This window comes from Poecilia reticulata, linkage group LG7 (genome assembly GCF_000633615.1).
Source record: "Poecilia reticulata strain Guanapo linkage group LG7, Guppy_female_1.0+MT, whole genome shotgun sequence".
NCBI classification, from domain to species: domain Eukaryota; kingdom Metazoa; phylum Chordata; class Actinopteri; order Cyprinodontiformes; family Poeciliidae; genus Poecilia; species Poecilia reticulata.
The window spans coordinates 7969771-7994191 of NC_024337.1; the positions used below are offsets into that span (position 1 = coordinate 7969771).

Sequence of the window (24421 nt, forward strand, 5' to 3'; positions counted from 1 at the left end):
GAACAGGTGATCAACTCTAAACCACTCTCACCTTTTTACTCTCAGTCTCTGTCATTTAAGCCCTCCGTTGCTATGGCAACCTCCTGCGCTCCACAAGCCGAACCGAGATTATGTTAAAAACATAACAACCAGTCCGTTACAATACTAGGTTTGCAGGCTTGATATTTATTTTGCCCTTATTAGTAAGCGCTCCCCCGAACACAGCGGTGGTTGATCAGTACATTTTAAACTCCTGCTCTGCTCGTTATTTTGGTAATGGAACCAAAACGCACAGAATTGCGCAACACCTTGTTAAAACAATTAATTACTGAGATTATTATTGTTGTTGGGTCATTGATTTGAGCACGTTATGTAGATTTTTTTGTTGTTGCTCTTTAATAAAATTACAACGTTTTGATAAGGAGCCAGAGGAGGACGTGCTGCTCTCAGTGTCCTGGCTGCGTTGTCACCTAATGTCGAGATCGATTCAAAACCTTCCGCGATCGACATATTGCGCCCTGCTCTAGCAAAGCACGAACAATTCAGAAACAATATGAAATGAGAAAAAAAAGCTATTAACTGATTAAGTCGTGTTTTAGATTGTTCTTGAAAAACGAATCAGTCACGGCTGATTAGTGGGTGAATTCACAGCTGCACAGTGAACCCATTGATTTTTTTACAGCAGACAGCCGCTCCTCTCTTGAGGGTACTGCGTACCCCCCCTAAATCTTTTAGGGGTACGCAGTACCCTTCCGTACCCCCTTACTTTCACCCCTGCTTTTGACCCTATAATTTAAAAATAATCATTCAGTGTAGCAGCAATAAAAAAGTTGATGTTTTCTGATTTATTTGCACACCCTGCCGTGTAAAATAATAAGAGGCCACTTCACTTAAAGAGGCCAAGTTGTGGAACCTGTGAAGGTCTTGGGTTACAACAGGCCGTCCAGCTGAGGCTTTCCCAGTCATTTGACACTCCAGCTCTGATGTTCTGTACTCCCACGTACCGGGCYGCCGTATGTCACTGTCTTGGCGGTGCAGCATAATGTCATGTGATGTATTACTGGGGGAAACTTTCAGATTTAYTCCACATGTGTCTGCAGGTGGGTTGGAGCTGAGTGTCTGTTCCCTGCTCCTTCGTTGTTGTGAGCATTTGCCGTCTTATCTTGAACTTTTCAACCAGATAAGAACATCAAAAATAAATCCCTTGTCCTCAAATCCTTGTTGTGCTCTTGCACTATGCGGAGTCATGGCGTATGTTTGGGGATGATTAGGATAAGCGACTGTCACGACACGGTGATGATGTTAATATTGCTGAAACTCACTCGTGTTCGATTAGCTCTRCCTGACCCCTGCAGGGCCCAGCCACACTGTTCCAGTGGGTTTAGATAGAAAAGTACAAAGACAGAATTTGTTTGCTTTCTTTCTTTTTTTTATCTTTCTTTTTACTTTTGAAGCAACTAATTTACTTGGCTTTACCCAGAGGAATCTCCAGATTTCCCCAAACTAAACTGTTTCTGTCTGTCTGTCTCTTTCAGACAAACCGTCTCACTTCACTCCGGCCCAGCCTCCTGATGGTAAGTCCTCCRTTCTGTCTTTGTTGGGTTTCTGCAGAGTGATGCCACAGACAGCAGACCTCTGAAGAGGGCAGCCTCCTCTCTACCAGATTTAGCCGCACTGCATTTTGTTTCAGTGCCGTTGGTACGGTGGGTGCTGGATCATTTCTGCTCTGTCCCCTTTGATGACTTGATTTGATCTCCTCTGCACAGCTAGTTGGGATGAAGCTTCTTGTCTATAGTCAGATAATGGACCTTCCTGTCTCTGTGAACATCTCAACATTACTTCATGCACCTGGAGAAAACACAGGCAGGAAGCGTCACTTTCATCTCGGCTTGTTATCCATATGTTCTCTTCCCAGGCGATGGATATAAATCTTGTGCTACGGTTCTTTATGGTTTCAGTTTTGTTCTTGGCCAGAAGCACGAGCCGCTAATTTAACAAAAAGCAACAGCCTATTTCTAAAACACTGTAAGTTTGAGAGCTTTAATTGGAGGAAAACAGCTGGTTTTCAAGCTTCTATCATGAATATTTATCAGCAGTAACACAGTGAGACAGTGTTTTATAGTTGGGCTGGTCTTTTCTTTTCTGGTGGGAGAATCCYGCTCCCGCCTTGCATAGATGGACACAGTTGCCAGGGACAGCCTCCTTTTTGAAGGTGTGGCATCATTGTGAGTTGCTCGGTGCAGAGAAAAGTCTTCTGATGATCCCAAAACCTCTGATGGACAAAAGATTGCAGTGTGAACTCTCTGAATCTGTTTCTGATAATTACACAGTCGGTCAGAGGAGAAACCAAAACTAAAAGCAGCTGGTGAAACATGTCACTAAACTAATCAAATTAGAAATTGTTGGGAGATAATTATCTGTTCACTGTAGAAGTGAAATGATTGCGAGTTGTTATGAGCATATTGGATCTTTCTCACATTGCTCCCCATTCCAAAGCTCTGGGGTTCAACTCCAGCTCTGTCTGAAGCTTCCATTTGTTTTGTGGTTTTCTAAGACTGATGCAGTTGTCCCGATGAATGATTGGATCTGGCAGAGAGGTCTCTGTTGGTCTGTTTTTGACTATCCTGCTGAAAGATGGCACTCAGTACAATGGAGCATCCCRCTCCCGCCTTGCATTGAATTTWCCTCTACAAAAGAAATGAGGTCCTGCCTATTGATTGAGCCACTCATTTCCCATGTATTAAAGTTTTTGCTGCCTAAAGGGCACAGTTTGTTTCTGCACTAGTCAACCATTTAAAAGCCGTTCCTGGCACTTAATTACATTTCCAATAGTTCTGTAKGCTTTGCACCAGCAGCCTACGTTGGTTTAATATGCCGAGGAAAACAAAAAGCAAAGTCTCCAATCAGCRGGGTAAGCCTGCCCTCTGGGACCCGGTTTCTCTGGGTCATTTAACGCTGAGGAGATTAGTTAGACAATTAGAGTTGGCCCAAATATGGCAGCGGGCCACGTTCTTTCTTTTTTTAATGTATAGTTTCTGAAGGAGTCGAGGGGTTTTGGGAAAGATGCTTGAGACAAGCAGAGTGCTAATGCAGCTGAGCCATTATTCAAATTGGCTTCAAAGAGCACAGAGCTCGTTCCACTGAACTTGTCCTTAGAGCCAAGGACGCTCCACTCCACAGTACTTAATTACAGGAAATCACAGACAAAATACCAAGGAGCCGGCATTTTTAAACAGCTTAGTTTGTCTCTGAAATGCCGTTGATGAGATGTCCTTATTAGCACGAGGAGAGAGTGCAGAAAGTCGAAGAATTTCCTTCTGCAAACACTGAGGRAACGTCTGGGRGCTTGCTGAGGAGAAATGTGCAGGTTTGGCACAACATAAAGCAAAAAGCATTTTGATGAAATGTATGGTGTGTGCCATACACAAATAGSTGACGAATCTTCCCCACTGAATGGCCCATAATCACTAGTCCAAAAAGTGACAAAAGTCATAAAGCAGCCTTTAATTAGCTTCTTTCTTTGAAAGCTCAAAGGAGCAGTTGCTTAGCTCAGGCCACAGTCATTATTGCCTGTCGTCTCCTGATAATAAGACAGTTGTTGCGTGTTTAGCCAAAGCTGGAAAGCTCATAGAATTTGCAGCTTGGGGGATTAATATTGGACTTGGGGGAACGGGGCTTGGCTGAGAGAAATGCTTGATAAATGAGGCTTTTGCTTCAAGCTGTTAAATGTCTGAATTTAGAAAAACATGGACAGTACTTTCCCCRCCAGCCAAGGACAAGAAGCAGGAGTACAGCTGCGATAGCCATCTATTATAGGTTAATGACAAGCTTCAGACGAATTGTGGCCAAAAATAGTCGTAATTGAACAGAAATAGATTTACTTTTCTGTCTCAGTCTTCAGTGGGAAAGTCACTGAAGATGGCTCCCAGGAGGCATCTTCAGTGCCTCCTGGGCCTTTCATTTCATTCAATTTCAGCCGGAGGTGAGTGACTAAACAAAGGCCAATCAGGATTCAATATAACCCAGAGACTGGGAGGAAAGAAGGTGTAATGGAAGAGTGGAGCCTTAGATAGTTCAGAGGTCTCTAGTGACTGTCACCATCTTCAGCACCACTTGGCCAGCAAGAACCCATTTGCAAGGAAGCTTTCAATTTCACATTTTGTCACTGACAGGTCTCTCCAGAGGACTGACAGTCAAAATAAACTCCCGGTCTGAAATGTGATTTGATCTTAGATGGTGGGACGCCTGCGAAAGAAGTGCTAGTGGGCTCACTTATTGTGGAAAAACATTACCAGGAACCAACAGAACCTCTGAGAGAAAACGGAAACCCAGTGCATCAATTCCATCACCTCCTTCAGATTGACTGAAGAACAGTTACAGCATCCCTGTAATTTATTCTGCCGAAGCCTTTTCCCTCTGTTCTTGACAGTAAGCCCGACGTGCAAAGAGGCAGAATTAATTAGGACTCCTTGGCCTATCTTAATTAAATCTTTTCACATCATAGATTTCACACAACAGTAGAATTATCTACCTCATCTTTCAGCCGGGGCGGGGAGGCTGACAGAGAACGTCTCACATCAAGATATCAAAAGTGAGRCTGAAAAGTTGCCTTAGGATTCTGATTATCTGTGGCTGTGTCCGGTTCATACAAAGAGGAGCTTGGTAGCCCAGTTTTATGAYGAGTGGTGATATAATTAGGTGGGCTTAATTTTATCATGCAAATTGCACAAATCTTCCAAAAACAGGGCTGAACTCCATATATGTACGTCTTGTTGCACGGAGTATAACTACAAGGAAACAATAAGAAAAAAAATAGTACGTTTAATAATTTTCCTTAAAGTTAGTAAATATTTCACATTTTTAGGTGGACAGATTGAATGATTGCGTCTGGTGTCTCTGCTCTGAGGCTGAAACAATATTCAGCTTAATTAACTGCAGTTTATTTATCTCTCACAATTCAGCCCAATTCAGTGTTATGATTCCTGAGAATAAAAGATTTATGATACATAGTAAATAGCTGTGGCACAATTAATACAAAAAACGAAAAGTCTGAAATGCATCAGTTGTTCTGATCAGCATGTCATTAACTCCATCAAAAGAAGAAAAAACTTTTTTTTTTCATTAATAAGAAAAAAACTTTCCAAAGGCATGTTTACTTGTATATGGAAAAGCAATGACTTGCTGTGGCTGTAACTGAAAATCTAAGTTATCGTTATATGATGAGTATGATAATGCTAWAATTATAGCTAAGCTATAGTGGTAATGTTACAAAAGAGATTATCATAATCTAAAATGTTGCAAATCAATGATAAGAAACCTCACAGCCGATGTTAGTTAGCTTAGTAGCTAGCTAGCCAGCTAAGAAACAAGCTACAAAACTAGCAACATCATAGCTARTCACAGAAGGCAAACCGTTAAAGACAAGTCATATGTGAGTACTATCCACACTGGCTGCTATTCAAACCAAAAGATTAGGCCCATCCTTCAGATACAGTTTACACTCAGGCTTGCCTCATCTCACCTGAGCTTAACCACTATTGATCTGCCGAGATAGTTTAGAATCAGATGTCCAAAGAGAGAAAAACAGCAGCTGCAATGAGCGAGAAACCAAGCTGGAAAGTGCAGCACTGTTTGCTTTTGATCCTCTTGACAGGCAGTAATTGTTTATGTAGTTAACAGTGCAGGTCTTCTTTTATATACCCTGCAGCTGTGAAATAAACCTGACTTTTTGAAAATGCAGGTGATTCACAGGCTGCAGAGCTGGAAGGATGGGTGGGTTTTTGATGTGGATGCTCAGTGTACTGAACCATCCGTTGATGYTATCTGGAAGCTGTCAGGCAGAGTCTCTGTTCACTGTATCTGATTCAGTGGTGGGTCTGATCAGGAAATCTGCAAGTGACATGTCAGCCTTAAGTGAGACTTTTAAATGTTGTCCTTTTGCCAGATATCTYAGTCTTGAACTGGGCTGCCACTCAGGATCTCTGCTGCACAGCAACAAAGATCCTCTTTAATGATGTTGCTTCGAAGTTTGTAGTAAATTTGTCTCTGCTGTTAGGGATTGTTCTGACGCTTTCCTTCRGAAGAGTATTAGGACTGGGTAGCARCAGGGTAAGCAGCCTGAGAGTCTAACCACCACACGCTAAAACCATGTATGAGTAAAACTAAACACATTCTGTTTTTGCTGTAAAAAAAAAAATCTCCTTTTTGTTACAATATTTTTTTAGGAGGGGAGCTACCTCAAGTATCTTAATATGGCTTACAGGATGATTAATCAAATTAACTTTTATACTATATGTTGGGTCCACACATATTTTGGTAAAACAACGAGATGCTATGTCATTTTTTAAAAATACTAAAAACATAAAATGTTTTGATTGTTTGTGGTTACTGATCATCATGCAAAGACATTTATGTAAATCCTCATGAAATAATCAACAAGAGTCTTTTAAAGGGATAGTTTGACTATTTAAAAGTTAGATTTTTAAACTTGCTTACCTCATCGCCATGGCGAGGAGTTTGAGCGACCCATTGCCATGGCGATGAATTTGAGATCCTGAAACTTGTTGCCATGGCGATGAGTTTTTAGAAGAAAAGCACTGGAGGGCTAACCATTTTAGCTAATTTTAGAAATGCAGAATAGCTGAAAAGTTTTGGACTCTTGTTATAAAATTCAAAATTTCGCCTCGTTTGCTTAGTAACATGGACATTGTTCATATATATTAAAAAAGCGCTACAAACTTAACCCAACCATACATTTTTACATAGACGAGGGAAGCTCCTGTCGAACTCTCAGTTAGTTTTGCTTTATTCTTTGGATTTGTTCATGATTTTATAAACTTACTGTGATATATTTCCTCTAAAGTTACAGGTACTATAACTAACTTTGCACCACCTCACTTCAAAAATACAAAACACACAATATTATGTAAGCTAAATTAATAAAATAAAGACATGAAAACATGTGAAATATCGTTATAATGTCAGAGCTAAAGAAGCCTTTTTTTCATAATGGAGTTGTAAATAAAATTATTTTTAAAATCCCTTAATCTTAGAAAATGAAGGTTTGCATCTGTGAAGAAGTCACTCAGCATGTCTGTGCAGAGACATTCAGGGAACCCTCCTCCTCTCAGCTCGCTGTCATATTTTGGAAGTAATTAGCATGTCTCTTTAAACTAGCTGGCTCTGTCTTCCGCGTGTTGATGGCACAACTATGCCACAGAAGCCGTAAAAAGCTGCATTTTTGATTAACACAGCAGCAAGTTATTTTAAATTAGACATCATTCTGCTTGGAGCTGTGATGAGCAGGCACTAATTTAATAGTTGAGTGAAAATGACCAAACTAGTAGAGTGTGTAACCGTAATTTCACTGTCAGGTTGCTAATTAGGGAAAAATAAATGGCTTCCCGGGTCAACGTGATTCTTAACTGTACTCTGCTGTGATATCCTGCTATTAACTCAGCCCTGCAGTCACTGTATCCTTAAGAACTGCAAGTCAAAGGATTGTTTTGCTCAACAATATCTGTGCGGTTCTGTTTTTTTTCACAGTGGCATCTGCTGCAGTTAGAGTGAGACATCTGCAGTTCACTGATCTTCTGTAAAAACGTGCACACACACTCGCACAAGTTTCACGAGCTGAACATTTCACCCCGTGCTTCTTGTTTTTCTGGGCTCAGTCTGAAACATTGTTTACTGATTGCAGTTGAATCTTAAGTTGTGTGTGCGTGTGTGTGTGTGTGGGTGTATGTGTGTGTGTGTTTCCACGTGTAGCACACACACCAACCCACAGCCTGATGTTGGATTATACGGTTTGTGTGAATGTTTTAGAAAACTTTGACTGTGTGGTCACTGGGGGTTCATGTAGATATGAAACTATTCATTCTGAAGTTCCTCAAACTCAGCATGTCCTGACTCACATCTTTTTGTAAAGGAGAGCTGGGTGTATTTAACACCATCTTAGTTCTTCTGAACCATGAAATATATTTGGATTTGGGGTGAATCTTTCAAGGTTCCGCATGTTCTTCACTCCATACTCGGAGTAAGAGGATATGTATGCGGATGTAAAATTAACCTTTTCTTTTCCGTGTCTGACAGACTGTTCTGTCACACAGCAAGCTGATCAGTGGGGGAAAGTTTTCACATCAAACTGCTTTGTGTGCAACATGGAGCTGATAAAGAGTTTGCGCTACAAACCAGTCACAAGGACAAACAATGGACTGCTGCTTTCTGAGCAGCACTGAGAGTCAGATCCGGTCCGGCCTTTATTTAACAGTAACAGCAGCTGCCATGAGCATCGCTGGCTAAAACAGGAACTTGTGTTGTACAACATGAAGATCGGTCTTCCTTCAGTTAGACTTTCATTGTCTAATTTAATCTAATTTAACTCTGTATTATTCAATATGACCTGTTTATGTGATAACATCTGATGTGAACTAGTAAAATAACACAAACTAAACTGAGATATTGCAGCAGACAGAAAAAAACTTTTCAACTCAAGCTATCTAAGCAAAGTTTTATGTTAAGCTGCTGTTCAGCTGAATCCAGATCTACCAAAGACCCTGTGGAAATCACATCAAATGTCAAAATCTTATTTCTTTAACAAACATTAAAAACAAACAGAGGAGACATTGTGAAGACTGAATCCTGTGAAACTGAAATAGTTTGTTAAGATGTGACTTCACATCCATGTAGGAGACCAGATCATTACCTAATGAAGTAATTGATGCTTTTGCTTGYTGTTGGTCTTTCCAACCCACTACACTTATAGGTCCACATGCATCTATTTGCAGACGTATCCATGCTGTCCCCATAAAAAATCTATTCTTAATTTATGGTTTATGTGGTTGCTCCATCTGCAGTAAGTAGGAGGTCTCACCCTGCTGATACACACGCGCACACAGTCACATTCTGGTTGACGTCAGGTTGAGGTCCAGAAATCAAACCAAAGGAATGACGACAACGCTAGAGTGGGCAAAGCATCGGTCCCTGTGTGTGTGTGTGCGTGCGTGTGTGTGTCCGTGCGTGCCTGCATATGCGTGTGTGTGTGTCCGTGGGTGTGCGTGTGTATCTGTGAATATCTGTGTTTCGCTCGACTGGACACAATTACAACACACTGACACATGGCCCAGTAGCATGTCAGCAACACCATTTATGCTCTGATACGTTATTTTCCCAATACAGAGCCAAGCAGGCAAGCACCCCCCTAATTCCACCCACCCCTCCACCCCCCACTGACACTCCCTCCCACATCCTGCAGACCCCCCCACCTTAGCCCTTGCAGAAAGCCAGGCTCTGGTCTGAGTGCTCCTGAATGCTCCTTCTTCCACAATTTTAATAAGACTTATGATAGCRGAGGGCGAGACAGAGCGCAGGAAAAGATATTGAGACAAAGAGAGAAATAAAAAGAGAGAGCCTTGTAGTCCCTCTTACTTAAACGTTTCTGTTCCGACTCCCTCACAGTGTAAGGAGTATTTATACACTGAACTAGGCCAGTTCGTTCAGCATGATGAAGGGTAATAGCACACTACTATGTTCATGCACTTTTCAAAATAGCATTTATGCACATCTCTGCAAGATTTATGCCGTTCTGTATGAATTTCTACATGTAAACCCTCTGAATACTGATTAGAGGATTTGCTGGACTGACTTCTACTGGTCAATAGTTTGGTTATGTGTTGTCAGGGAAGAGACTGAATCACATCCGAAAAGCATGAGGAAAACAATGGCAGACAAATATCTCCAGATTTATGTTCCTGTAGAAACACATCCTTAATTAGAAATGTTTTTAGATGTGTCTGATCTCTGAGATGTTCAGTCACTGCTTGGCAGGTAGAGAAAATGTTTTTTATCGAACAAGAAGTTGTTAGGAACGAATGTGAGGAGAGAAAGAGAAGACGTGCAGGAAACTGATGTGAAACCGGAGATCCAGCCCAGAACAGCCACATAGAGAACGATGGAGCGCCCAGTGACTCACAGGCTTTCCTTAAAAAACCTAAAGCTAATGCACACATTTACAACATCAGATGCTTGGCTTGTGTCTGAAAAATGTTAAATTAATGGTTAGACTAGCAATTATAAGAATCTGTGCTTGAAATCCTTTCTTACCATAGCAGACAATAAGAAAGTTACATGCATTAATAATTTTGTGGTTCAGTTCCATGAGGTTTCTAGTAGGGACGCTGCAATCAGGAATTTTGCTGCCGATTCCAATTCCGATCTCCCATCAGGGCCAATCACTGGTAATGACCAGCCTGCACACGCAGGCTGCGAAGTGAGATACAGCTGATTGGTTTAGGTGGTCATTAACAAGAGACAGTGATCAATTGGTGATCACTGATCATACACTTTTTCATGGAAATCGGCTGATTATGATCGGTGGCCGATCGATCGGCACACCTCTGGTTTCCAGTGATTCACACACAGAAAAAGCTCCAAAACTAGAAACTGTTCTGGATAAAAAGTCATTTTTGGTGTTGACATCTAARTTTTCAACCAGGAATTAGATTTTAATAACTAGTTATGGTGTTACAGTGGATRAAAATTACAGTTTGGTATGTTCCTGGGTTTTTAGGTCACAGCTACGTAGTTTTTTATTTTGGTATAGCTACTTAGGAGGAGTTTTTTCTTTCTATTATTTAGTAAAGAACTAAAAATAAAATCATTACCAAAATCAAAACTTCTCAATTGCACATTGACAATGTTATTTGTGCCTGTTTATTTTAGCATCAACAATCAAGCAGKAGCAGCAGAGTTGATTTCAGCCAGTTATTTCTGGTATAAACCTGGTTTCATTTGGTGGTGACATGCAGATGAGAGGGAATGTTGTAACGTGATTCTGTGACTTTTAGCCTGGCCTTCCACCTAATTCACATAGACTTTTTTTTTTTAAACTGAAATTGCGAGGATTTGGTTTTTCTGTGTGTTAATTTAGGTTTCTGTGTTGAGTTGAGTCTCCATGTTGTCCYGCCTACCCCTCGATTATCTCCAGCTTTCCTCTTGTTCCCCTTGATTACTTCCTGGTGGACTTAATCCCACCTGTGTCTGTGTTTCCCTGTTGGGTCCATGTCGAGTGTCATGTCACATGTCTTTTACCGTGCTACCAGCGTGTTTGAGTTCTTAGCCTCATTGTTCACCTGTGCTGCCTAGATTTCTGTTCACCTTCATGATTATCATTAAAATCATCATTTCATTCAACAAACCTGGGCCCACCGCCATCACCAAAACCGCACTTCATGACAGAAATCATACCTTGCCTGCTTCCTGCAGTGCTTTCATCCTTCATAGAAGCTAACATTTCTTCCCTGCTTGTCAGCTCAGTCGCAAAGTCAACTAAACATTTTCCTCTATGGGTGTTTTTTTTTTGTTGACAAACTTAAATTAAGAAAAGACTCCAGGTCTTAATCAAGGTTATAATCTTGACATTTAGATTATATCTGGCTAAAGAAAATGAAAATAATCTCAGAAGTGCATATTAAACTTTCACCAGTTTCATCTACAAGTGGAGTTTAACCTGATTAGAGGTGCAGCAGCAAACTGTTTGACATGTCTGTAGATGTWTTACTATTTATGTAGAATAAGATTGTTTTAAAAAATGCAGCTCACTATTTAAGACTAGCAATCAAAATATCCATCAAAATGAATGGAGGATGGAAACAGTCAGTTCCACATCAACACCAGCAATAAGGTGAATGAAATATTTTCAACAAACCCTCCTTCAGTGTGTTAATATTTCATTTGATTCCATTTAGTGGTCTCTAAAGAAAGTACACTGTATTTATCTGTGTCTGTTCTGTGAGTGCATTTATACAAACAGTTGAATGTATTTCTTTTCAGCCTTGCTGTCTAAAGCCCAGATTGGAAACATGTAGTCCAGATATGCTTTACTTCCAGATTCCTTAGTAACTATTATATTTTTTTGTTAAATCTTTAACAAAGTGAATTGAATTCCATCCATCCATCCATTTTCTTACACCCTTTTTCCCTCAGTGGGGTCGGGAGGTGCTGGTGCCGTGAATTGAATTCATCCCAGAAAACTGAATCAGTTCCTCTGTTGTAATTTCATGCAACACAAAACAAAAAAACTATACTAATGCATAATTCTGGAAGACTTAATAATATTTTATTGATGGCACTTCAAATYTTTTGAWATCCACAACCTTTCATCTTTAGACTGTTTTATTCTCTCCAGATTGTTTTAGCTTTTTAACCTCATTCTCCTGCCTATTAATGATCAGYTTCACAGTTAATGAATCTCTTAATCTATTGTTTAGCTATCTTTTCTGACTCCTTCTTCTGTTGCGGAGCCATTTGGATGCGTATGTCGCCTAAAAACCCATGAATCTCAGCCTGACTCGTTCTGAAYCGTGCTGCTGAAAACTTGTCCATRGTTCATTCTGCCAGCTTGTCAAGATTTGACTGGTGTTCAGCTCCGCTGGCAACGTCGGGATAATTAATTCTCCCTAAAGCCTGCTTTGTTTGTGTTTTTTGTTTACCTTCTGTCCATTTAGCTCATCATTACATTACATTGCCTTCGCCTTTTGCCATACACTACAGGGACTGTGTGCACAAAAGGGAACAAATGGAACGAGTGCTTAGTATTCTGTCAGCCTCGCGCATCCACCTGCCTGCTCATTTAAATAATGATGGGATGAATGAAAGGGAGAGAGAAATGGAAATATAATGAAGAACTGATGGTAATATGAGCAATTTAGGTGTTGTGCTTAGTCTTGGAGGGAAAATAGGAAGTTATTTTGTATGTTTACTGATTGTACGCACAGGGAATAAGCCTCATTGTTGTGTGCGACGTTCTGTAATTTTTGGTTATTTGAGCAAGTTTTGGGGTGTGGAGCAGTTAAGTTTCACAAGTCACACAGTGAGATGAGCACATAAACAGAAAGTGCTGTGAAAATGTCAAAGGTTTCCCGTAATAAGGCAGCAGCAGGCTGGCACATCGCTGTGTGTCTGCTCAGCACTCCTTCAGCTCAGCTTGTTTTTTTATCCACTGGAGTTTCGTGCAATGCACCGCAGCACGCTCCGTAACTCCATAATTAGCGGCGAGTGTCACTGAAGTCAAATATGGAGCGTGAGGCTTTATGAGACTGCTGTGTGAAACATTAACACCTAAGGGCAACATTTTATTAACTGCAACTGGCTGCTCYGTTCACTCAAGATTTGGATTTCGTTACTTTATTTAGTTGATTTTTGCATTTAGTTCAGTAGTTTTGTGAAATGCTTTTAAGATGCTGTGCAGGGTTTCCCCCAGAAAACTTGCTAAGCCAGGTGGTCAGGGCGCCGAGGCGGTCCACTGGCGGTCCACCGTGTTTTTGTATTAAAAGATGTTACGTAGACAATAAAAGTAAAAATATCACTGGGAAAACATTGTAAGTGAACTACTATATAAACCCACAACTAGTCTTAAAGACAACTAATCAAAAAATACAATTAAAATAAATATCAATTATGTCCACTTCTGTTAAATCCAAATTACGTCAGGCCCCCCAGAGCTTCAGGGGCCCCATAAATGCTAATATTTTAACATAGACCACAGATATATAAATGTAGCATTTGTTTATTGAGATTATCATTGCTGCTAAATTTGACAAAATGGTTTCAGCATATATAAATTAAAAGACTTTAAATTATTTAACATTTATATGTAAGATTTGAAGGAGCTCGCAAGTTTACTTTGTAGAAGTACAAAGAACAATATTCATAGTCAGATTGGTTTGTTGCCACAGCTACAATCTGATGCTGAGTTTAATCTTTGAGTTTCAGCTCCGTCTGTTCACAAATACAAATTAGTAAGATGCAGTTATAATTTATTGCCTTTTAGGTTTGCCAGTTAAACTACTCCCCCTGTCCTAGATTTCACTAAATCTAATACAGAAGCTGTTAGACGTGCTGATGTTTTTAGCAACAAAAGGGGCCCGTAAGTCATATTCTGCTCCAGGCCTCATGCAGCCTTGGACCGGCCCTGCATGATGTGGTAATGCGCTGCACTATGCAGAGATGAGCAACAAATGGGAGATTTAATTCAATGCTGCTAATGTAACTTTAGTAGCTCTTTCATTTCGTGTCTGTTTAGTTTTTAACAAGGGGACACAGAAACTATTTTGGTTGGTCGAGTTTCTGGACGAATTTTTCAATGTCCGGTGGCCTCGCGCATTAACTCTGACTAAGTGAGCAAAGCATTTRATACGGTTTGATGCTTAATGTAACCGGAAAAATAATACTAGTAATAATAATAAAATAATATAAAATCAGCGTGATACGTGACTGCGAGGAGAGCGGGAAGCTCCTCACCGGGTTAAACCTGCACGATGTCTGATTAGCACTGGGTYGTTAACCRCTAACGCACCGGCTAACCGGGAACACAAACCTAAACTYTACAGGGAAGACAGGGCCAAACGTTGGGCAGCGTGTTGAGATATAAACGCTGCATATTGTTTTGTTCACAAATATACATCATTCTTTCTCACCGCTCCTCAAAGCACCTCTGAAAGCGCAACTAAGAGTTATTCCTGCGGTTCCCGTAGAGCTGCGCAACCAGAGCTAACGCGGTGGGTTTAAACTCTTACCTTAATCAATAACTCTTCATAACTAATCATAATTCCTCACAGGGGGTTGATGTAAATATCCATAGCGGTCAGCCTGTGTCCAGTTCGAGTGAAAGGAGGAGCGTGGGATCCACGCTGAGGTTAACTTTAGACATCCAGCTGCTGCAGCGCGCGAGGCAACGAGGTGAAGGTTATGTTGCTTAGCAGCCGTGACACAACATGATTTAAACAATGTTTGTAGGCGAGAATGTAGATGTATAAATCTCACATTTTTGCTSGGTTCATCAGTGCATCACCTAATTGCAATATCTGTCCGACGTTTTCGGTGACGTCWGCTCCCAYTGTATTAACACGCAGCTCCCCTCGCCTGCTGCCAGCTGGTCCAGGTTTMRTATACCAYGGGAGAACACCTGACTCATTTAGGCTTTCCCAAATGACAGTTAGTTAAACACAGATATTAMGTCAGGTAACATCTAGTTGGAATATTTTGGTTCACTAAAATATTTCATTTATTCCTGAGCAAATCGGTTTGACTGATTAAAGTTAACCCTAAAAACATAATAGTTTTATTACACTGTATTGTCTTACCTGAGATTTGGAGAGTATTTGAAAAGGGATTATTTGTTTACATTCCTTGTGTAAATGTGCTATATGTGTTTAAACATTTTAGAATCTGACTAAAAAATGTTAAGTATGCAACTTCCTTTATTAAAAAAGGTGAAGAGTAATACAGAGATTATTAGAAAAAAAAAACATACTCCGAGCCTGTTTTGTTTTTCTTTCTTCGCCGCTAATAGATCTTTATTGAGATACAGAATACATAACAGCATAAACGCAGCATACATTGTGGTATAATGTCCGCCAGGGAGTTACAAACATTGAGACAATACATCACCATTACATTACATAAACACATTAAAGAGAGGACAAAAAGAGCAKGTTTWAATAGATTTGGGGAACTKACCTTGATATGATAAGATCCAGACAAGACGCCATACTGCTGTCTCCCAGGCAAACACGTGACGTCACAGATACGCTGCGATTGTGGGAGTAACTCTTTATCAAACACCATCTTTTTAGGGAAACTGACAAACCTATCTTTGAATTTGACTAAACAAGTGTTTAATTAACATTGCATTTTTAACATACATCACCAACACTGGTAATATAACAATGTTGATTATGCTCTGTAGATTTTGATTCATTCCCTAAAAGATTTATTATGGAAAGTATTTTTTTCCTTCAGTTTAATATTGTCTTTAAATGCTGGTTTTCTAAAATGCAAAATGTCTTGCCTAGGAAAAAACTGTATTGTACAATTATTTTGCGGTAGTTTACTGCCAGTCGTCAGTGAGGCAGTAACAAAGCTTCTACTCTTTAAGTACTTAAAAAATGCTTTTGGGGCAGACTGTACTTGTTTACCAGTTGTTCAAAGGACATCAAAACTGCTTCACTATTTTATTTAAGTCTTTATTTATCCATATTCTAAACCCTCTGCTCTTCATGGTTTGAATCTAATATTTCCCCAAATAGGTGACAGACATGAGATCTTGGATGCCTCCTCTAAAGCCGTATGGGAGTGGTGCCAAACTGATGTTGTGTTTTTGAGAAAATGATTTTTGGTGTTTTTTAATAGATGTTTAAGTGCAGCTGAGTAAAGATAGAATGAAAAAGGTAATGTTAATGAGTTGTTCTCTATTTGTACCCAACAGGGTMTGACACTGGTGGAAGTAGCAGCACAAAGCTGCGCTGCACAATAGTACAGCTTAATGTTCGGCACTCTAAACCCACCTCGATCATAGGGCAGATAAAGAAGACAGAGTCGCAATCTGGGGCGTTTATTGTTCCATATAAATTTGGTAAAGGCTTTTTCCGTATAGAAAAGAAGGAAGCTGGAATGTGTAAAGGAATGGACTGGAAAAGGTATAAGAATTTTGGGAAAATGGACATTTTGTTGGGGTCTGTGTTTTCTGTGTATTTATTTCTAGGTTTTTCTGTGTTTATTTACCGTATTTTATGGCACCGGATTATAAGGCACACCTTCAATGAAAGGCCTATTTTAAAACTTTTTCTGTATATAAGGCGCACCGCATTATAAGACGCATAGAATAGATGCTACAGTAGAGGCTGGAGTTACCTTATGCATCCACTAGATGAAGCTGCACTAAAGGATGAATTTCTAAAGCCACTTTGTTCTAAAGCCTTCCCCTTGATTGCTTCCCAGGTGTGTCTCGTTCCCTGATTACCCTCCCTGTGTATTTATGTCCACCTGTTGTCTTTGTTCCTTGTCGGGTCCTTGTCTTACCTCGTCAGACGTCTTGTCTCCTCCGTGTTTCCCTGTGCTACACCTGTTTTTGGATTTTGTTGATTTTCATCATTAAACATAATTTCATCATGTCAACTTGGGCCTACCTGAGTATTCCTCACCACCAACAACACCACGTCATGACAGACAAACCCTACCAGAAAAGAGGTGAGGATGCTGACATAATGGCCCGCGAGGTGTGGACCCAGTAGCAGCTGGATCCACACCTCGCAGAGCAGTGCCTCCCACTGCTCCTCCCGAGCTTCTTCTTCCCACTGCTTCCCACTGCTCCTCCCGAGCTTCTTCTTCCCACTGCTTCCCACTGCTCCTCCCGAGTCTATGCCTCCCACTGCAAAGGGATCTCTACCAGAATGTAGAGATCCTGCCATCTCCGCTGATGCTGGAGGAATTGGGTCTCGCCTCAGACCTAAACCCACCCAGACGACAGAGGCTGCGGCGGGGGTCYGGAAAGGAGTCTTTTGGAGAGGAGTCCCTTCTAGCCCGAATCAGTGATGGGGATTGTGGCTGGTGATCTGACTGCCCGGAGTAGTACCTTGCTGTCATAGCCGCCCTGAGCCGCCGGAAAACCCGGCCCCTGGGTCCCGCCGTCACTGCTGCCCTGAACCACCGGAGATCCCAGCCCCTGGGCGTCACCTCCGCTGCCTTCAGCTKCTCCCAGTCCCTGCACCAAGGCAGTACTCACCGCAGCATCCGCCCGCTCCAGAGTTTCCAGTGCCTGCTCCAGAGGTGGCTCTGCCCCTAGACTTCGCCGAGGTGGCTCTGCCCCTAGACTTCGCCGAAGTGGCTCTGCCCCTAGACTTCGCCGATGTGACTCTGCCCCTAGAGTTTGCCAATGTGGCTCTGCTCCTAGAGTTCGCCAATGTGGCTCTGCCCCTAGAGTTTGCCGATGTGGCTCTGCCCCTAGACTTCGCCGAAGTGGCTCTGCCCCTAGACTTCGCCGATGTGACTCTGCCCCTAGANGCCGATGTGGCTCTGCCCCTAGACTTCGCCGAAGTGGCTCTGCCCCTAGACTTCGCCGATGTGACTCTGCCCCTAGAGTTTGCCGATGTGGCTCTGCTCCTAGAGTTTGCCAATCTGACTCTGCCCCCGAGTCTCCCTGTGCTCCTCCCGAGCTTCTGCCTCCCACTGCTCCTCCTGAGCTTATGCCTCCTACTGCTCCTCCCGAGCTTCTTCTTCCCCCAGTTCCGCCCAAGTCTATGCCTCCCACTGCTCCTCCTGAGTCTCCGCCTTCAGCCGGCCTTCCAAGTCTCCGCCTTGAGCCGGCCCCAAACGATTCCTCCATCGCCTCACGAGGCCCCAGCGGCTCCTCCGTCACCTCCCAAGGCCCCAACGCCTCCTCCGTTGTCGACGCGCGCCAGACCTGCCTCCGGGGACTTGCTTCCTGCATCGCCGACGACTGCCGGACCCGCCTCCGGGGATATGCTTCCTGTGCCGTTGCCAGTCCCCGGACCTCTGTTCAGAAAATAAATTTAAAATATGCTAGTTTTAAAACTTAACAACCTGTATTGATTGAAATAGCCTAAATATAGTTTTTGGACTAATCTTTATGGTACCTGTAGTTACAGCAGATTGCTTGCTAGATCTTTTGATCTGCCTTTTGTCTGTGTGGGAAAGAATCGGGAGAAGTTCCAGCTTTCATACTGATTTGTGAAAAGCCATAAAACAGCATGAGTTCAGGCCAGTGGAGGAGAAGCTCTGCTTCCACTTTGTTTAGGTGAAGGTGTCAACTGGTGGGCACAGTGGCGCAGTTGGTAGAGCTGTTGCCTTGCAGCAAGAAGGTTCTGGGTTCAATTCCCGGCCTGGTCCTTCTGCATGGAGTTTGCATGTTCTCCCTGTGCATGCGTGGGTTTTCTCCGGATACTCCGGTTTCCTCCCACAGTCCAACAACATGATTGTCAGGTTAATTGGCCTCTCCAAATTCTCCATAGGTGTGAGTGTGTGTGTGCATGGTTGTGTGTCCTGTGTGTCTCTGTGTTGCCCAGCGACAGACTGGCGACCTGTCCAGGGTGACCCCGCCTCTCGCCCGGCACACTAGCTGGAGATAGGCACCAGCAACCCTCCTGACCCCAATGAGGGACAAGGGTGTAAGAAAATGGATGGATGGATGACAACTGGTGTTTGATCTTGAAAACAAATTGTAGAGAGTTTGTAACTTTTAAGAGGGTCCGAGACAGCTCCTGGTTGGATGAGCAAAGATACGCCTTACTTGAATAAATTAAAGAGAAGAATACGCCTTTACTATAAAAGTTCGTACACAGGAGTAACAAATCAAATTTGCTTTTGCAATTCTCCAAAAACGTCTTTGCTTTTTGTTTGTCGTTTCCATATTTTGTCTTTTTCCCTCTCTCAGGTAGATTCATGTGTTTGAGCTCTGAGTTTTCAGATGTTTTGTGATGTGCTTTTGTGGTGGTCTGTAACACTGCACTGTGGTGAATCTGTCTTGAATAAATGCTGATTATTGTGACGCTTTTATTTCTGTGATCTCAGTCTTTGCGCACAGCATTTTCTGAATCCGGGCATAAGAGAGGATATAATGGGTCAAAAGGTTTGAAAAAGGGTTAATAAGTTTTAAAAATATTCCTCTCATAATACCTCCCACAAGGTGCCCTCCTCCTGCGCTGTGGCCGGCCCACGAACAGTTCATGGCAGGTTCCGCCCTGACCGTGATTTTGTTTTTTTTGTTTGGACTGAGTTTCTTCTGTGTTTCCTATGGACTCTTGCCCTCCACCGCTCTGCCCACCCTGGTTGGGTCGATTTTCATTTTCTGGACTTTGGCTAGAAAAACCCCGTCTAGCGCCCTTCCACCCGCCCTTGTTGTGCTTTTTGTTTTTGGTTTGGGTGTCTTATAGCCACCCTTGAGGGTATTGTTGGGTTTTGTGGGTTCACTCTTTGAGGCTGAGGGCCTCAAAGAGGCCCTCAGCCTCTTTGAGGCTGAGGGCCTCAAAGAGGCTGATTGGTTCCCTGCCCGCATTTAGGTACCTCAAAGGGTATGCATTCTCACTCGAGATCAGGAACCACCTTGAGCAGCAGGGACTGTCTTTTATGGTTGGTGTATGGTGTAGGGTCTGTGTTTTCTGTGTATTTATTTCTAGGTTTTTCTGTATTTATTTAGTTCTGTTCCCCTGTGAGTCCTTGTGGTGTCCTGTCTCCTTCCCCTTGATTGCTTCCCAGGTGTGTCTCGTTCCCTGATTACCCTCCCTGTGTATTTAAATCCACCTGTTGTCTTTGTTCCTTGTCGGGTCCTTGTCTTTCCTCGCCAGACGTCGTCTCCTCCGTGTTTCCCTGTGCTACACGTTTTTGGATTTTGTTGATTTTCATCATTAAACATCATTTCATCATGTCGACTTGGGCCTACCTGCGTATTCCTCACCACCAACAACACCACATCATGACACATTTTAACCCTTTTGTCTAGAAATGGGGTCCAACTGACCCCACACACGTAAATCTTGTATCATCCTCTACGTTTGCCTCAGTCCTCACACGCACAGGGGTTAATAATGATAATACGACCTGTCATTGAAATTGGCATCTCATTCCATCTTTCTAGAGAATCTAATATTTTCTGCACTAAAGGATCGCAATTTATAGAAACTATTTTCTCTGTCTGGGCTAATCTTAATTCCTAGGTAGGTAAAGCCCTCATAAGTACACGTGGTAACACTTTATTTGAAGGGGGGTGAATAAGACTGACATGACACTGTCATAAACATGACATAACACCTGTCATAAACATGAATAAGTCTTCATGAATATTTATGACTGTTGTCATAAAGCATCATTCAGTAAATTATGCCACTTTTAATACAAAGTGGACATTATTCAAAATGTCTTTGTTATGACAACTTGACATTAACCAAGAAATCATTACTGATATAAATTTGTTGTAAAAGTATTACTGATTGCACTTTAAAAATTAGGTATCTTTGTGTTATTAACAGTGAAGTCTAAACAGTAATGATTTCTTGGTTAATGTCAAGTTGTCATAACAAAGACATTTTGTTGTCATAAAGCGTCATAATGGCGCTTTATGACAACAGTCATAAATATTCATGAAGGCTTATTCAKGTTCATGGCAGATGTTATGTCATGTTTATGAAAGTGTCATGTCAGTCTTATTAACCCCCCTTCAAATAAAGTGTTACCGTACATGTGAATTGTGTTTGCATTGGAGGGCTATTTCTGTTCAGCAATAATAAGGAGCTTTTCTTTTGATTAATTTTATGTCCTGAGAATTTTCCAAATTCCTTTAGAATTTTATCAATAGCCTGAACAGTCTCGTCCAGATTAGCTAAAAACAAAACAATGTCATCTACATAGTTTTTTTAAGAGCATAAAGCTGCCAGTTTAATAGCTTGAATATGCAGGGTGACGCTGATCAGTTGGATAAACACAAATGTCCAACATTCATTCCGGTAGTCTTTTTTTTTTTTTTTTTTTAAAGAATTTTCTTGGCACTAGTTGCTTTTATTTGACAGCAATCCGACAGGAAGGGGGAAGGGAGAGCGGAGCGAGGGAGAGAGGCATGGGCCCAGTGAACCGAGGACATGAGTTGGTCTCCAGACTACGACGGTCTACAGTCTCTATGCAGGACGCCGCGCTAACCACTGCACCATGCAGCGTCCATTCCAGTAGCCCTTGCTGAAATTTTCAGTTTCTCTTTAGTAAATTATTTACATTTTTATACAATTTGAGCTGTCTGACAAACTCATCTAGTTTACTTTCTTTCATTTTCTTGGAAAAATTGGTTTTGTCACATGATTGTGACTAGTGGACTGGCCCCATAAAAAGTCATTGCAGAGTAAAGAGTCGAAGAGTGTACTGGTCAACTAGTTGGTACAACCCCTAGTGTGCTGCAGTGTCAAATCCATAGTAAAGCAATACTTAAGTATTTATGAAACACAGGTTCAATGTTACCTTCTGCCTGCCTGCCTGCCTGTCTGCCTGCATCCATCCATCCATCCATCCATCCATCCATCCATCCATCCATCCATCCATCCATCCATCCATCCATCCATCCATCCATCCATCCATCCATCCATNCCATCCATCCATCCATCCATCCATCCATCCATCCATCCATCCATCCATCCATCCATCCATCCATCCATCCATCCATCCATCCATCCATCCATTTTCTGGTCGGGAGAGGTGCTGGTGCCTATGTCCAGCTAACGTTCCAGGCAAGAGGCAGGTTACACCCTGGACAGGTCGCCAGTCTGTCGCAGGGCTGCCTGCAACCAGACAACAGATTTGTAAAGAAACAATATTATTTTGTATGGAAAAGCATTAAGTTTAGATTTCTTTCCCTGTGCTGCCATTTTTTCCAAGAGTTTGTTTTTTACTCTGTCTACAGTAAGATAAGTTACTGTATTCCTTTATCTCTTCACAACTCAGTTTCAATAAAACTACAAATCACTTGACTCCTCACCACATGTATAAATGCTTGACAACTCTGTTTCATGCATAAGCCCTGTCACTACAAAATACTCAAAGTAAAGGGGACTGCATACGCAATGAAGTCAACATGTGCTGCACATATGTGGAACATCTCTGCTCACTTGTAGGAAACAAGGCTGTTTCACCGAGTTTCCCAACATGTGACATGAATTAGCCGTGACATCTCCCTCTGGTGTCAGATGGGTTCAGTCTCTCACAGCCGGCTGGTGTCACCGCACCGCAACGCAACGCAACGCAACGCACCGCACCGCACCGCGATCCGCTCCTCCTCCTGCTGCTGCTGAAACAGTTCTTCCACACACCACAAATGTGAAAATGGGACATTTTAGAAAGCTTTTGTCATCTTTRATTAAATTACCTTCTACAGGTAATTTTCCTGAACTAAGTAAAACTTACGCAAAACACAAAGAGCACATTTTAGCTGCAAGTAAATCAAAACCTGTTGTGAATAGGAGTCCTTTGAGCTTTGTTGTGATGCGCTCCCCCTTCACAGCCGTGGCTGAAGGCTTTGTGCTTTTAAACGGTGCTTGGCCTCGTTCCAGCAAACATGATATATCCTGAAGGGCTGCTGGTTTTTCTTCTACTATATACCAGCCTCTAACTCAGGAAAGGAACTACTCTTATGAATAGAGATTTAACATTTTCATACCTGAAGTTCAAAGATCAAATCTAAAAAAGATGAATATGAAGTACAGGGTTTCCCCCAGAAAACTTGCTAAGCCTGGTGGTCGGGGCGCCAAGGCGATCCACCGTGCTTTTGTATTAAATATGCTAAATAGACAGGAAAAGTTAAAATATTACTGGGTAATTAAATGCTACAGAAAAACATCTCCAGTGAAACTATTTAAACCCACAACTATAGAATAGAATCTTAAAAAAACTAATAAAAAAATACAGTTAAAATGAATATAAATTATTTGCACTTCTGTTTAATCCAAATTAAGTCAGCAGCTCCATCAGGCCCCCCAGGGATTCAGGGGCCCCATGAATGCTAATATTTTAACACGGACCAGAGATACATAAATGTAACATTTGTTTACTGTGTTTACTGAGATGATCAATGCTGCTACATTTGATTTAATGGTTTCGGCATACACAAATTAAAATATTTTCAAATGTTTAACATTTAAGTGTACGATTTTAAGGAGTTGGCAAGTTTACTTTGTAGAACAATATTCACAATTGGATTGTTTTGTTGCCATAACAACAATCTGATTCTGTGAGTTTAATCTCTGAGATGGAGATCTGTTTGTTCACAAATACATATTGGTAAACTGCAACAATAACTAATTGCTTTTTATGTTGGCCAATTAAACTACTCCCCGTCTCCCAGATTTTACTAAATCTAACACAGAAGCTGTTAGAGAGGCTGATGATTTTAGCAGCAAGAGGGGGCCCAAAGTCATATTCTGTTCAAGGCCTCATACAGCCTTRCATGATGAGTTAAATCCGCCGCACTGCGCAGAGATGTGCAACAAACAGAAGATTTTATTTAACGCTTCTAATGTGGCTTTAGTAGCTCTTCCATTTCGTGTTYTTGAGTTTTTAATACACAGAAACAGTTCTGGCTGCTCAAGTTTCCTCTTCCTCTGTTTGGTCCTCATCATCACATCTTCTGATTTCTACTTTCCAATCGATTTCAAAGAGCTCCGGTTCAAATTGAAAAGGCTTATTAATGTTACTCATCACTGTTTTGGTTGGAGGAACCAGACAGTTTCACCATTSCATGTCTTTTACTGAGAATGCATTGCAGCGTGAACAACATGGCGACATTCCTGTGACAATATTTTATTAAAATTTCTAAAAACTAAATAACTTACAGTGTTATTACTATATTGTTTCCATGTCTAAAATAAATAACCACCCTAACCCAAATATTTTAGAGACTTTTAAATTATCGGAATACAGAACTTGACCTGAACTGAAATTCGCCTTTGATTTAAAACCTTCCTTGTTATCTTTCGTATTCAACTTTCTTCCTATTCCCAGAAATCCTTTCCCCTTTTGCCCTGGCGTCGAGGGCTTGTTAGCCTGGGGGAAAGATTTAACACCTTTGAGAACGAGTGTGTGTGTGTGTGTGTGTGTGTGTGTGTGTGTGTGTGTG

General features: G+C 41.6%; 1 protein-coding gene across 1 annotated transcript in view; it reads left to right on the top strand.

The window, feature by feature from the left end:
* The window catches only part of agrn (agrin), a 476432-nt gene that overhangs the window by 193045 nt on the left and 258966 nt on the right, over window positions 1–24421 (top strand). Inside the window, exon 4 of the mRNA XM_017305640.1 lies at window positions 1515–1553. Coding sequence (XP_017161129.1) covers window positions 1515–1553 — 39 coding nt within the window. The remainder of the gene's footprint in view (window positions 1–1514; window positions 1554–24421) is intronic.